General features: G+C 35.8%; 2 protein-coding genes across 2 annotated transcripts; one reads left to right on the top strand and one right to left on the bottom strand.

The window, feature by feature from the left end:
- Nucleotides 1-1,515: 1,515 nt before the first annotated feature.
- On the bottom strand, nucleotides 1,516-5,550 carry LOC130452331 (piggyBac transposable element-derived protein 3-like). The gene is made up of 2 exons (XM_056791547.1): nucleotides 4,315-5,550; nucleotides 1,516-1,638 (listed from the first exon to the last, which is right to left on the bottom strand). Exons 1-2 carry the CDS (start codon nucleotides 5,548-5,550, stop codon nucleotides 1,516-1,518), a joined length of 1,359 nt encoding a protein of 452 aa, XP_056647525.1.
- A 3,701-nt stretch (nucleotides 5,551-9,251) lies between these two features.
- On the top strand, nucleotides 9,252-10,109 carry LOC130452330 (uncharacterized). The gene has a single exon (XM_056791545.1). It carries the CDS (start codon nucleotides 9,267-9,269, stop codon nucleotides 10,107-10,109), a length of 843 nt encoding a protein of 280 aa, XP_056647523.1. The 5' UTR covers nucleotides 9,252-9,266.
- The last annotated feature ends 6,394 nt before the right edge of the window (nucleotides 10,110-16,503 follow it).

Here is a 16,503-nt window from a genome sequence, read left to right as displayed (position 1 = left end):
TAGTTTGTCTTGGATATTTCCTCACTTTTCTACGGCAATTGTTCTTACATAGAGGCTTAATAATCTCATCAAATTTAGTTGATCGTTGTTGATGTTTTAAAAACCCTCTTGAATCTCTATGTACCCCCGACAGTTCCAATATTTGCCTATATAGTTGCAAATCGGTGATGGTAAAAGCTCGCGGGGTTCTGCAAAACACTAGCTGTTGTAAGCCGGGTGTATTTTTAAATATTTTATTGTCTACAATTATATTTTCGTCATTGAATTCTAAGCGAGAGCGTCCAAGTAGCCATTCTCTATTTTCAAGCACAGGTCCATATATCTAATCATTGTCGTTGCATGTAACACTGTATTGATTTGATGGTGGCTGCTCTATATCCTGTAAATCGTGATTTGGTTGTTCTGTTACGTGTTGTATATGTCCGTCTTGATGTGATAATATAGTTTCAAGTGGTTCTGTCACAGGTTTAAATATACGTTGAAGCTGTTCTTCATGGCCACGTTCAGACCTTTTAAGTAAATTATACTTTTCTCGAACAGCTTTAGCAAGTTTTGGCACCTGTTGCTTATATGACATCCTGATGTTAAATGAACATTATATGCGAGTGAAGTTCTATTTACAGCATTGATATCTGCCTTTCCACTGACACGTACCTGGCTGACGTATATCTGACACATATCTGACATGTACCTGACGCGTATCTGACACGTACCTGATACGTATCTGACACGTACCTGACGACGCTGTGACGCGTAAGCTGACGCATCTGACGACGATGTGACACCTGTCAACGTTATCTGTCATAGCTGTCAACGTTATTTGACCCATCTGACGACACTGTAACTTGTAAGCTGACCCATCTGACGACGCTGTGACACGTAAGCTGACCCATCTAACGACGCTGTGACACGTAAGCTGACCCATCTAACGACGCTGTCGCTTCTAGCAACGCTGTACCACGTAAGCTGTCGCTTCTGCCAAAGCTGTGACGTGTAAGCTGTCGTACCTGACTGACGTACACCTGACGTATATCTGACACATACCTGACGCGTATCTGACACGTACCTGACGTGTATCTGACACGTACCTAACACGTACCTGGTACGTACCCGACACGTACCTGACGACGCTGTGACGCGTAAGCTGACGCATCTGACGACGATGTGACACCTGTCAACGTTATCTGTCATAGCTGTCAACGTTATTTGACCCATCTGACGACACTGTAATGTGTAAGCTGACCCATCTGACGACGCTGTGACACGTAAGCTGACCCATCTAACGACGCTGTGACACGTAAGCTGACCCATCTAACGACGCTGTGACACGTAAGCTGACCCATCTAACGACGCTGTCGCTTCTAGCAACGCTGTACCACGTAAGCTGTCGCTTCTGCCAAAGCTGTGACGTGTAAGCTATCGTACCTGACTGACGTACACCTGACGTATATCTGACACGTATCTGACACATACCTGACATGTATCTGACACGTACCTGACTTGCAGTATTTAATCTTAGCAATAGAAACCAGTGAGCAGGTGGTGTCTTTCTTCTGTCGGGGGTGGTAAAGATACGGGAAAGTGTAGAGCGAGAATACTCCTTTCCAAGGGATGAGGAGACATATGTACCACCGCTCCCTAGAGAGGAATAACATACCTTATTGTGGAAAATAAGCGGGTATTTGTAACATATACTTTTTAATAGTTTTCACTCATGCTTCTGGTAACTATCTGTCAATGTTAACCTTATTTTTCAACGGAATATAAAATAGTTTTAGAAAAAACAATACATGCCTTGCTCATTTTTTGTTTCAGTTTTTCGAAATAATTATAGCGCTTTTTAAAATAAAAAATTTACAAATTTTGACATAATTTTCTAGGGATTTTTTCTTTTCTATTATGATTTCTCAATTTTCTAATGTTAGAGGGGATATCTAAGTTGGTTGTTCATTTTTTTTTCTTTCAGTTTAATTTTTCGAAAATACTTATAGTGTTTTTAAAATAAAACATTTTTACAAACTTGACATATTTTTTCTAGGGCTTTTTTCTTTCAATTTTCTAATGTTAGAGGGATAACTAGGTTGATTGGATGAAAGTGGCTATTATTGTGTTATTAAAATAATAGAGGAAGAATATACACTGTTTAGAAATGAAATGCATTTCCTCTAATAATTTTCGTCTTCTGACGCGCTAGTCAGAACTTCACAGCTAAAAAATGATTATTCTGTTTTTATTCTTTTTTTAAAACGTATTATCATTTCAGGTCGGATATCTCGTATATTCTATATCAGAATTTAAATGTAATAATATAAATATTTGTGTATTAATAACTTACTCGTAGAGGACCGGCTCTCCCAACAACTTCAACATATCATCGCTACAAATAATTATATTTAATACAATTTTACATTTTATGAACACTTTTCAAAATAAACACCACTACTTATTTTTAGCAGTTGAAACTGTAGTCTTTTAAAATTATTTTAGAATAAAATAGACCGTTAAAAGCTTACATTTAATTCATTTATGTTAATTTATGAATAATATTTGGTAAGTTGTGTCTGTTAGTCAACATAAAAAGTTGTCCAAGGGTGACCAAGCGGGGAGGTAGACACTTTCATCAAATTTCTATAAAACTTGACTACTTCACCCTCAGGATAATGGGGGAATAAAGGACTTTGGTTAAGTACTGGGTGAGGGTAATTAAAAACAAGAAAAACTCTATTTTTTATTTTTATGTTTCCATCTGAAAAAATGTTACTACAGATTAGTACATACAAAATATAAAATTTCATAAAGTTTTATATATTAAATACTTACAACCGGCGAAGTTCTCATCAGATCTCTGATAAAAGAATATGAAATAATTATTTCTGTTTTAATATAAAATTGAAGATTAGAAACTCACGGGTCATTTAGGACCAAAAGTCCTGATGCCGTTGATACACTAGAAAAAAAGAAAATCGATGATTTTTGGATCGGTTTTACATTTTGAGTACTTACAATTCCGTTGGCTCGCTATAAAAAAAAGGTACGTTTTTAACATACTAATTTTATTTTAAAACCTCTTGTTTACTTACGCGTTATGTCGAACCAGACACCCTGCAAAAAATATGTTAAATTTTCAGTTTAAAAATATTATAAAACGACTTACATCTATTTTTAATCACCACAAATGGGTCGGGGACACAAAAGACCCAGCGGGTACCTACCGGTGCCAGCTGGTATGTAGTCGATTTTTTAAATTTTTCTACAAACTCGTTCCTAAAAACATAATTCATTAATTTTACCAATAATATAAAGTTGATTACACTTACATGGTCACTTCTAATTTAATAAGCTTTAAAAGATATCAGCAGCTTTTATAAGCCACAAGAGTTGTTTACGGCACTTTTGATTTTATAAATGATTATCTGAGGTTTTTTCTATAACACTCACTGATTATTATTTATTACTATTATTTTTCTTTGATATCTCATGTGCATTTTGACCATCTAATGTTGAGTTATTGACTTGCTGGAATGAAAACAACTATTTTAAATAGGTAGCACCACACATTTTTCGTTGTATTTTTTGTTGAGAATTCGTGTATTTTTGAAAAAACACCATCTGCTTCTGTATTCTATTACAAAATTTTAATATAGGATGTCTATATAGAGAAAGAATAAACACGATGACCCCTAAACCGATATATATGATTTGGACTCAGAAAATGTATACGGAAACGAAACCTCAACACATCTATCTCGCAACCCAAGCACTTGGCAACATCTCACATATGATGAAGACTTTTCAATAGGTACAAAAACTTTTTATTTCCTTAACTTTTTTCTTTACTTACGATATTTTTTCTCTCCGTTGTGACGTATCACAAAAGGATTTTTAACTCTTGAATTCCCATGTCCAAGTTAATGAAAAAATATATTCCCTTTTTATATAAAATAGCTTAGTTACATTTGAATAAAATAAAAAAATATAGAAAAAATAAGTAAACCACCCCCATTTTTTTTAATGGGGGGGTCACCTGCAGGTGACTCTGGGCATTGTAGCAAAGTTAAGACTCTGAAGGACACACGGGTTTTTTACCGGTCTTAGTTAGGAAAAAAGATACAGTTTTATAATAATATCTATTTTATTACATATCTATATGAAAAAATATAACAATTATTTATTGTGAAAGCTGTACCAACATTTTAGATGCAAACCGATATTGCATTTGGTACACATTTTTCTAGTGCGTTGGTGACAATATCCGCATCTTCGTTGAGAGCAGTTGACTTCCGAGTGATCGTCCGCACTTCCTGCGGTCCTTACCGCGGCAGGTACTCTTATCTGAACAGGAACGCCACAAGAAGAATTACGGGACGCGGGCTTGCCATATTTTTGTAGGTAAACAGTTACTACATTTCTCCGGAAATCGCAATAGGTCCAGTTGTTTTCTGACTGTCTTTTGATCAGCCATGCATTTTGACAAGCTGCATCCAGGCCAAAAGCAAACAAAGGGAACCACCACTTTTTGCCGGGAAGAGCTACCCTCATGGAGTCAACGTTTTCGTCAAAGTGGTCTACCCCACCCATGTACTTATTGTACATCTTGATGACGGCTGGGCAATCAACTTGAATTTTAGCTCGTTTTTTATCCACAAATCCAATCCGATCCACTTTTGTGATAGGATCCAATCCGTGGCAGTTGGATGCAATGGTGACGATGTTATTGTCATGCCACTTAGCTGCAATAATTTCCTTAGAATCTTTATGACATAGCTTACCTCTTGGCTCTTTTTTCATGTCCTTTGAGTATGGCAAATTACAATTCTCTAACCGGTTTTCCCGAACAGTACCTGTGCCCCCAACATTTTGCTCTCGCAAATATTTGAGAAGAGGCAAACCAGTGAAAAAATTATCAAAGTATAAGTTGTACGGTCCTAACTCTTCTGGTAATCTTGAATGGAGTTCTAAAATAACAGCAGCTCCTAGGCTGAAGTCGGACTGCATCTTGAGGCCAGGGCCGGACGCGCCCTGATATGGCTCACAATTTACTAAATATCCATGGCGCGTAGCAGCTGACCAGAGCTTGTAACCAAACCTTATCGGTTTTCCGTGGATATGTTGTTTGGTACCGTGCCTTCCAAAGTATGGTACTATAGTTTCATCTATGGAAATGTGTGAAGAACCTGCTTTTTTGAAATGTGCAGTGAAATTTACATTCAGTTTTGTAAAATATTCTCGAACTTTAGCAAATTTGTCGTTAGGCGGCAAGGATGTACTGTCAGAAAGATGAAGATATTGCTGAATTTCAAAAAATCTATTCCGCCTTATGCTAGATGCTACTAGGTCATTGTGCGTGTCACTTTTTACTTCCCATAACATTCTCATATACTTTGGAGTCAAATATCCTGTAAGTAGCAGTATTGCAATGTACACTCTAATTTCATCACAAGTTACATTCAGAGTGTGATTTCTCTGTAAAGCGTACAAATTGCTCATATCAACTATGAATTTTATTATGTCGTCATTATAGAGCAATTCGAAACACTCGACGGCACTCATCACTTCCTGAGAGTTAGTAAAAACTTCTTCATCATGGTCTCCCTTGCCGCAACTAGTAAAAAAAGTGTATAGAATAGAATATTAGCTTCGTTTTCATCTCCACTGTCTTCGTCAGTCACCACGCCATCATCAGGAGGAAATAAAATAATATCACCTGGGTCTTCCTCAGCCAGCAACTCCTCGGCAATCTCATCTAACGTCAACCTGTAATACGTAAACAAGCACTAAAATATCATGAGCACAAAGCGATAAGACTAAATGTAAACAAAAATCTTGTTATTACTAAGAATGAATTCAGAGTAGTAGAATTATTATATTGCCCAGTGTCACCCAAGGGTGACACTGCATGTTTCCAACGTTGTAACAAGGATGCTGATAAGTTATTCTTATTGTAAAATACATTTGTGTAATAGCTTATATATTCATTTATTAGATGTGATAAGAAAAAAAAATAATACTTACGGTTTAGGCATTTTTATTTCACTTTATATCGCAAGAAATCACACAAACTCAAACTGCTCTAGACCGCGTGAAACAAATGAATGAATTTGACAAATGACATAATGGTCAGTGTTGCCAAAAAAAACGAATAGTGTTACTAATTAACTTTGCTGTAAAAATGGTAGGATTTAAAAATAAAGTTTAAGTGTGGGAGAAAAAAATGTTTTACTTTCTGTCACCTACAAGTGACACTGGGAATTCAAGAGTTGATACTATTGGGTACTATTCTATCTGAAAAAACAATAAATATAAATATAAAATAAAAATCCTGTTTTTTCAGATTTATACAACTCTACTACACTTTAGTACATAGGAAACGAAACCTCAATAACTTGTGCTCTCACTACTTGGCAACATCTCACATGGGTATTTTCAATTAAATAAGGCATTTTAAATATATCACCCTGTAATACATATTTATCACGTTGCACAAATGGTAAAAACTTTTAGCGTATGGAACAATATGTTCCTAGTTTTAGTCATTTTAAAAAACATCTATATGATACCAACAAGTTGTGGAAAAAAACAACGACCCTTCTTTTTGAAGTAAACTGTTCATAAAACCTAGAACATGATAACGTTTCTTTTAGCGTTCCTGTTTTGAAAAACAAAATGCTTTATATAATCGCAACCGTTATCTTTGTAAAAGATTAATTTTAAAATTTAAAATATCATTTCTAGGCTGCCCTTGAAACAAAAACTGCATTTCTGTGCGCTGCAAAGTCATACGGAAGTGAAAACCACAAAAATGGATTATTAGCAAGCTGAAGATTCAAGGCATCAACTTTTGACCATAGTTTTATTTCGAATGAAAAAACCACAAAAGGTATATTTTTGCAAACATGATAAATACGTATATATTGTTATCACTTTCGCTATATTTTTACATTTTTTCGAATGATACAAGAGTTATAATTTATATACAGAGTGTTAAAATATTCTTTTTTATATTTTACGATCGATCGAACAATAAGATCTCATAATTCTCTATCAACCCTTGCTCGCGGCTCTCGTCGGATCTTACAATATTACGATACATAAATAGTAAAAGCGTTAAATACTTGTGAATGCCTAACAAAGTGACTTACCTTTTTAAACATGCTTCAGAATGGCTCCTGTTCACACGCACCTGTTTGTTTTTCCAAAAAGACACGGCCTACTTTCACTTCGACGACCCGAATAAAGTGTTTTTCAGCACGGACCGTTGGTCTTATCGTCCTTTGTGGCTTCGTGATAAAATAATTTTTATACACTTCAACAACAAATGCACAATTCTTAATATTATTTATACAGAGTGTTTAGTAACTTTTTCGACGACCTGGATAATCTAGTAACTACACCCTTTTCGCCGTTATCATACAGGCCAGACAAGGCGGAATATAATTCATTATACCCACAGTTTGCATGATAAATGTATATTTATTTTATATACAGAGCGGACAATTAAGTATATTCATTATCGAATGCGGATCTTACTGTCACGAAAGACCTTCATTATCTACGATGCTTGACGCGCGATGTGCTAAAATTATCAAAATCCTTCAAACACAAAAGTCTAAAACTTTCAGTTCCACCGCAATTAAATTGTTTAATTAAATAAATTGATTAATTAATGTATCTTAATTAGAAGGTTTACACGTAGTATAGTAAACGCTGTTATCACTGCTTTCGACTTGCGGTTAGCGCTGCGGTCAGAGCGGCTGGACCGGATGTCTGCCTGTCTGCCTGTCTGCCTGAACCGCCTCTATGACTACTTACGTTTATCTGGTTTTTGCCTATTTTTTTATCATTAGCCATTTTGCTTGTAACAGGCCCACATTCTCACCACGCTGTGCAGCAAAATACGTGACCCCGGGCTATCATATGGGAAATTTATTGTAATATTAATCTTATTTATAACCGTAGGTATCCTAGTTGGGATTTTGTAGTAAAAGTTGGGATTAGCTCCTCTAAGACCTAGGTTAAAATAAATAAATAAATATATAGATAAAAAATAAATAAAACCTTTGTTATCGTCGTGTTGAGAGTATAGGGATCAACCGACAACTTCCTAAAATTGGCCTCCGGTGTATATTGCCGGAACCTTGAGACGACAGCGACAATTACAAACATATTAAAATCTGAATTTCTTCTTATGGAGTCTAGATCCTGGACAAAGAGGTTGTAAAAGGACTTTTTGTCCATTTTAATTGATTTAGACCCTCTTTAGCCCTTATTTCCTAGGACTAATTTCCTGTACTCTGAACACCTCATGGTGTCCATCCTATGCCCTTCAACTTTGCAGGCCATACATTTCGATACGGCCTTACACTCCTGGGCTCTATGGTTGAGCCCACCACAATTAAGGCATTGCTTACTTCTGTCCTCGAGGGATACTTCTTGAATTTCAAGAGAGGGACTCTGGTTTTGCATTAAGTAAAATTATTTCTTTAGAAGTAAATATCAATAAATTTGAAATTGGAAACGGCTCATCTTATATTGAACTTGTGGCAACAATGTGTCACATTTGTGAAAAGGGTTTTTCCTCTACAGATATCATTGTTAGAGATCACGATCATTTTACGGGGAAGTTTAGAAATTTTGCACATCAAGCATGCAATTTAAATTTCAAAAAACTGTTTGTTGTACCTACAGTTTTCCATAACTTAAGTAACTGCGATAGCCATTTCATCATTTCGGAATTAAGTAAAAGAGGAAACATCAGTTTACTCCCCATAAATAAAGAAAAATACATTTCATTTACACTTAACGATTCAGATACAAATATAAAATTTCGATTCATAGATTCACTGAGGTTTTTGGGTGCTTCCTTGGAAGAATTGGCTGCCACATTGAATGATAATGATTTAAAAATTTCCAAAAGAGAATTTAGTAATTTAAGTGTCGAACAATTTAAATTAATAGCCAAAAAAGGGGTTTTCTGTTACGATTTTATAGATAGTTGGGAAAAATTAAATACTTGTGAACTACCACCAATAGAGGCATTTTATAATAAATTGGAGGATAAAAACATCAGTATTGAGAAGTATTCTCATGCTCATGCAGTTTGGAAATCATTTGATATTGAAAATTTGGGTCAGTATTTTGATCTGTACTTAAAGACCGATGTTTTACTTTTATCAGATGTTTTCGAACAATTTCGAAGAAAATGTTCAATTACTTATGGTTTAGACCCTGCATGGTACTATATAATGCCTGGATATACTTGGGACTGTATGTTGAAATATGTAGGATGTAAATTAGAGTTATTGCATGACGTAGACATGATCATGTTTATCGAGAAAGCAATTCGAGGAGGAATTTCGGTTTGTAGCAGTAGATTATCGAATGCTAACAATAAGTACATGCCTGAATATGATTCTACAAAACCCTCAAAGTACTTACTCTACCTGGACGTCAATAATTTATACGGGTGGGCTATGTGTGAACCATTACCATACGGAGGATTTGAATGGTTAGATAATGAAAATTTTGATGTTATGTCTGTGGCAGATAATTCTTCCGTAGGATATATATTACAAGTAGACTTGGAGTATCCACATGAATTACATGATCTTCACAGAGATTTTCCATTTGCTCCCGAACACCGCAAGCCTGTAGGCTCAAATTATTCCAAATTAATGACAACGCTTTATTGTAAAAAAGAATACACAGTTCACTATCGTGATTTAAAACAAATGTTAGCCAACGGTTTGAAAATTAAAAAGATACATAAAATTCTGAAATTCAATCAATCTGCATGGCTGCGGCCCTATATCGAACTAAATACTCGTTTGAGGGCTGCAGCTACCAATGACTTTGAGAAAAATTTATATAAATTGGCAAATAATGCTGTGTTTGGAAAGACGTTGGAAAATATACGGAAGCACCGAATTGTAAAACTTGTTAAAACCTGGAATGGTCGATACGGCGCCAAAAATTTGATATCTAGTGTTAGGTTTCATAGTCGAACAGTTTTTAATGAAAACCTAATTGCAGTAGAACTCACTAAATTAGAATTGGTTTTCAATAAGCCTCTTTATGTTGGTATGACAGTTTTGGATTTGTCGAAGCTGTGATGTATCAATTCCATTATGATTACATGATTCCGAAATTGGGTATTGATAGATGTAAATTAATGTACATGGACACAGACAGTTTTGTGTATGAGCTCATCTGTGATGATGCATATGAGGAGGTGCTAAAAGCTGATTTAACAAAATTCGATACTTCAGATTACCCCATCAATAATAACTATAATATTCCACAGGTAAATAAAAAAGTTCTGGGAGTTATGAAAGATGAAAACAAAGGCCAAATTATGACTCATTTTGCAGGCTTGAGGTCCAAAATGTATTCTTTTAAAGTTCAATCAGGTGCAATAGTAAAAAAGGCAAAAGGAGTTCGATATAATGTAGTAAAAAACAAAATAAATTTTGAAGATTATGTAAACTGTTTAAATGATTTCAAAGCAAAAAATATTACTCAACGCTGTATTAGGTCATATGCTCATAACGTATATAGCATAGAACAGACAAAAATTGCGCTAAGTCCTCATGACGATAAAAGATATTTGATTACCAATAGTTATGATACGCTGCCGTGGGGTCATTATAGTATTCCAAACTTAATCTCTTGTAGATAATGAACTCCTCAACATTAATGGAATTATGCATCATAAAAATTTGTGAAACGATAAAGTCAGCAGCCGATTTCGCAGAGCAATCCCCTCTTCCTCGGAAATTGACCGAAAAAATTGTGAAAAAATTTCCTGTTTACAAATGGAATGCGATGATAAAAGAGAAATAATCGTTTTGATGATTCTGATATAGACAGTGACATTGATACTTTTGAGGCCGCTATGCAGTAAAAACAATATTCATGGAATGTATCTCTCTCTCTCTCTCTCTCTCTCTCTCTCTCTCTCATAAATGTAGAATATTATCGTTTTCTTATTATAAAATTATTCCTGTGTTTTTGCGGTATTGTGAACGGTGGCAGTTCATAATGCCACATCAAAATATCTGTTTTATCATAGTTTTTTAGTATGCGTTTTAGGTGATTTATATGAGCGTTGTTAGTGTTAGACATAAGTCTGTGCCCAACAGGACTTTATTAGAAATGTATTTTTATTTTTTTTTCTCTCCACTGGTCATTGTGATGTCATCCTTCATGTATAAGTGTTATACTATGACAGCACGAGAGTAATAAAGAGTTTCAGCGATAATGTGAGCTTTTATTTAAGAAAAAGCAGTAAAAACAATATTCATGGAATGTATCTCTCTCATAAATGTAGAATATTGTCGTTTTCTTATAATAAAATTATTTTTAAAATTCTTGTGTTTTTGTTAGTTTCCAATATATCTTTATGTAATAGCAGTAAAAACAATATTAATGAAATGTATCTCTCTTGTCGTTGCGTAAAACGTCACATCGTTACGTCAAACGTCACGTCGTTATGTCAAACGTCACGTCGTTAAGTCAAACGTCAAGTGCTGCGTCAAACGACCATCAAACGTGTCTACCTATGAGAATGTTCTCTTTCGTAATATGTCTTCAGAAGAGTACAGACGTCGAATTGAAGAGTTTATTAATAGCATTGGTGAATTAAAGAAAGATATTGCTTTCTATGGAGATAAAAGTGAGGTTATGAAACAAATGCAGAATCTTAGTTTATTTGATAAGAAAGTGACGTGGAGCAGTCTTCACTGGGTGCCTGAAGAGGTCCATCAGTTGGCCCGTAGACTGCCGCAAACTACTTATCCGTTAAGACGTATTCAACCTACACCATGCTCAACAGAACAGAAGGGGATACAAAAAATGAAATTAATTCTGTTTTTGCTATGTCATGTGTAATATTAGTGGCTGTATTTGTTTTAATTTTAAAAATTATTTTGAAAATTGTAAAACGAAAATTCCAATCTTCATGTAATATAAAAGTTGATGAATATACAGAGTGTTTCAATAAAACCCATATTTAAAAAAAAAAAACTTTATTTATAATGGTAATACAGTATTTAAAAACCAGTGACGGAGACGTTGTACATTTCTTTCAGTACATGAAAATAGTCCAGATGCGTGACAGGGGTGTGGATCTTGAGCAAAGTTTCCAGTTTCACAGGGTGTACCATCAAATTTGCAAACGTCAATAATATGTGGAAAAATACCGAAAATGTGACATTTCTTTTGCAGAAATTCGACTTTTTGTTGTCCTCGAACGTAAATGTAGTCTGCGACATACAATAACTTGCTTTCTAATATTTCATTTACTTTAGAATATTCTACATCTCCTGAAGAGTATCGAATGCCGTGCACATTTCTTTCCAAGTATGATGTGGTCTTTTTGTCCTCGTTACTTAATGTAGAAAACGGTTGCGGTGGTAAAAATATGTAATGTGAACTTTTGAAACCAATTTCTATGGTGAGCTCTTTGGCAACGAAAAGACCGTCTACGACAAAACCTTGAATGTCTACAAAAGCTACTCTCATGTTGACGTCTGCTCGAACACTAACTCACAACATCTAGTTCAAGCTTTTAACAATTTCGGTGAGGGGGAAGTATTCCATTACACAATCGTGAATTATGATGCAATAGACTTTGGTATTTTCGGGAAAACCTATGTTTGCTTCAATGTCAAGTTTCACATCGACTGTGGATGCCTTCATGCTTTCCTCCTGTTTTGAACAATCGATAACAAACAATGCTCGTTTCTTGAAAGAAGAATAATCCAGCAGGGGGCGCTTCTGTGTGGAGTTTGCGTAGTTGGGATAGAATTCAGTATAGTTAAAATAGGCTTCATTGTAATCAGTTTTAGCGAAATCCAATTGCATTCTTTCATTGGGCCAATAATCACCATTAAGTGACAGTCTTATACTTTGTACGTCGGCATTGTCAAATAAAGTCGGGTCAGCTGTACTCAAGTTACGTTTGTCGGTTTGAAAGAAAACAATAACAAAACGAGGTCTTTCAACTGAAGTGGATGTCTTGACAGCCCAAACTTCATGTCTTGCTCCTTTAGTAATTGAGGGTAATTCGTGTAACTCCCACTTCCTAAATGGAATAACTATAGGTTGATCTTTTTGAATGGATTTCATGAGATTTAATTTTATGTCGTCATTAGGAAAGATATGTTTAACTTTTAGCTCAACGTTTGTAATGTTTATTTTAGCTGTTGTAGTGGAGAGCGTTCCAGAGACATTCTTTTCAGTAATATATAAGCAATCATGATCATTTCGTGCCCGAACTAGTCGTATTGTTTGACGCCCACATGTAATCATTGAATAATCGTTGAAAATGCTGAAAATATGTTTGAGAGGTATTTGAAGGTTGAAGGACTTGTCGCTAACATTCAGAATAGGATCTTTCGGGTAATTCCAGCCGGCTATAGCCATATGATTGGAATCTTCTTGGTTATAACAAGTCATAGCACGTACGGCACTCACTATTCCAAGATCCCGAACTGTTTCCATTTCCCTGGCACTTTCACTGTACGTACATGAATCGAATAGAAAGGCTCCAACATTATTTGCTAATTTTACGTCACCAGCTCCGTGTATTTCAAGCGAACCTTTAATGCACAACAAAGTTTCGCTCATTGCAAAGAACGAATCAACCTGATTAATGCTAAACTCCACAATGTCACTGCAATTGAATGACTTTATAAATGGAGCATAGGTTCTGTATTCAGCCTTTAGAATTGAATCTTCAAACATCAGCTTACGGTAGATATCAAACATTGGAGGCATGTTGTCGTTTTGGCGTTGACGTTTTCCATACATTGTTGTCATTTTTCAATTTGAAACCCAACGATTGCAGAACCAATTTGTTTGCGAACGTGAGTTGCTTCAGCTTTGATGGTAGCTTATCTAATGAAGTTGAATGCTCTGTAGTCTGTCTTTTATAATTTATTATTAGTCCCATTTGCTTCGCGCTCTAAGCTCCAACACCAACGTACTTAGTTCTCCACGAAAGTTTACAGGCTGACCGTCTTGGTCTAAAGCGATGACGGTGATATTGGCTATTTCACGTTGTGGTATAACAGGTAAATAGAGCAAATTATGAGGAATTTCGTCTATGGAATATCCTGGATCCACTTGTATGACGAATTCGTATATAGTATGAGCAGGTCTGTTTGCATCGAAGGCTCCAGTGGTAATGTTACAATCGAAGCGAATACTAGATACTTTAATGATTTTGACGGGGAGATCTGACGAGTGTATTTTGTTTGCGTCGAGTATTTTCGGTGAAAAACCCAAAATTCTCCCAAGACTATTATCTTCTTTGAATGAAATTTTGTATTTACTGGAAATTTCACATTTCAACGTATTGTGATTGGGTTTTAGTGAAAATATACCCTCTGGTCTAGTTGAATTGTCCACACCCAGTTTATCTCGTATAAACGCTTCAAGATCGGCAATTTCGTAACATCCTGTGGGAAAATCAAAACTTTGAAGCTTGCCCTTGGTATCGTAGTAGTAAAACTTACAATTTTCAATGTTTGGTATACTGTGATAAGAATGAAAAGATCGCAAAGCTATTTCGTAATCATTATTCGGATCGAGCACGATAGGCGTAGTAGGTTGAAAGGTAAATTCATGATTGATGCTTTTTACTCTCAGCAACTGTGACATGGTGACTAATGGAATTCGGGTGATGTTTGAATTTAAATAATACTACTTGTTTATTCTATTTATTGTTACAAAGAAAACAAGTGGCTTGAGAACTCGGAGGACCATCACAATGTGTTGTCCAATCAGGTCGGTTGTAATGGATGAAACAAGGTAGTCGTATTTGTAGTTCAAAATTTCCTCGATATTCATTGGGAAGTTTATGCCACATATCCAACAATTCCCAAGGTCTTACACACTCTATTAGATGTTCAATGGGAAAGTGCTTTAGTTCTTCGGCAGTAAAACTATTCAATGTTTTTCCATGGTAGATATGTTGTAGTAATAGTTAGATATGTTGTAGTAATAGTTCTACGCTCGTCATTGTTGCTGTAGAAATTTCAAACACAAATGTCCGCAATTTATTTGATTATAGTTTTGATATTTGGTATTGTTGTAGAAAATTCTCGCACTCTTTCACAGATATTCAACAACTTCTTTCGGCGGCTTCAAATTACCAAATGAATCAAAATACTCTACATCGTTGTTTATCTTTCTGTAAGCCACCCAATGCCTCCCACTATTCTTAGAGACATCTAAATTAACCACTGCGCATTTTTGTCTTCTAGGACCGTCTTTGGGGAGGGTGTCTCGCATGAAAACTCCTCGAAAATGTGGTATTTTAAGTAATTTTGCATAATGCGCAATGTCAAAGTCAGATAGTGCGTGATTGAGTAGCTTTATTAGTTTTTTTTTGTTTTTTTTTTAAGTACCAGATCCTACACGTTCCATAGCCTTATTATGACGTACATCTTCCTCCAATTTCTTTTGCGCATGCCTAGCATCAATGACGGTTTTTGCAATCCCAGCTGCACCACCTGACAAAGCTCCAAGTGCCGAAAGACCGGCAAACAAAGGAATAAGTGGTAGGAAACCTCCGGATTTCGCTACAGGTATTACTCGAGGAACCTCGACTTCTTTTTTGCCACCAAATTCTTTAATAAGTGCTTTGGCTGCTCGTAAGGCAAACGTTGCGGTGTCTTTCAAAGATGTTCCTCTCTTCAATGACTTTCCCACTTTCAGAATAACATCTCGATGCAAGGAACGACGTTTGCGACGACGACAACCCATTCCCAGCTTTCTTTTCACCTTCATTCCGCCTGTTACAAGTAATGCAGCAGCTTTCTCTCCCAGTGAAGCGTCTTTTGATTGGACGCGTGCCCAAGCTTTATCTTCAAGTATCTGATCGGCTTTGTGTCGTTCTTCGAGAGACTTATTCTTCCATTCTTCCAGTAAGAAATATCGTGTTGTTTACAAGCAGCGTCCAAGGGGTTGATGCCCGGATCTCCACGATCAAGACGTTTTTCCAATTTTGTACCAGCTAAAAAAAAAATAATTAATTTTTCGGAAAAAGGGTGGGGGGTGGTTTACTTACGTCCACAGTACTGATAGCTTGGTAAGTGAAGTTCTATAGGTAGTTTATTGATGAGAGAATTCAAAATACCCTCTCCTTCAAACACCAACATTAAGACTGATACGCTTAATTGGTGACACCTATATTTAAAGAGTAGTACTACGAAAAACGACACACACAATGAAAATAATTCAACAAGAGCAGACTATACCCATTGAAAATCTGGATTTCACCTCAACACCAACTGTTGGCAAACATGGTAAATTGTTGCCAAATTCTTTCCGTGTCATTATATGTGGCCCCAGTGGGTGTGGTAAGACGAACGTCTTGCTGGCGCTCCTATTCAATCCAAATGGCGCGAAATTCAAAAATGTTTATGTCCATTCAAAATCGTTATTTCAACCAAAGTATCAATTGCTACAAGAAGTTATAGCGCAAGTCAAGGGTGTTGG

The sequence above is a fragment of the Diorhabda sublineata genome, unplaced genomic scaffold (assembly GCF_026230105.1).
Source record: "Diorhabda sublineata isolate icDioSubl1.1 unplaced genomic scaffold, icDioSubl1.1 Dsub_80, whole genome shotgun sequence".
Taxonomy (NCBI): Eukaryota; Metazoa; Arthropoda; class Insecta; order Coleoptera; family Chrysomelidae; genus Diorhabda; species Diorhabda sublineata.
The sequence above is the reverse complement of the archived record's forward strand: the minus strand, read 5'-3'. Positions and strand labels throughout refer to the sequence as shown.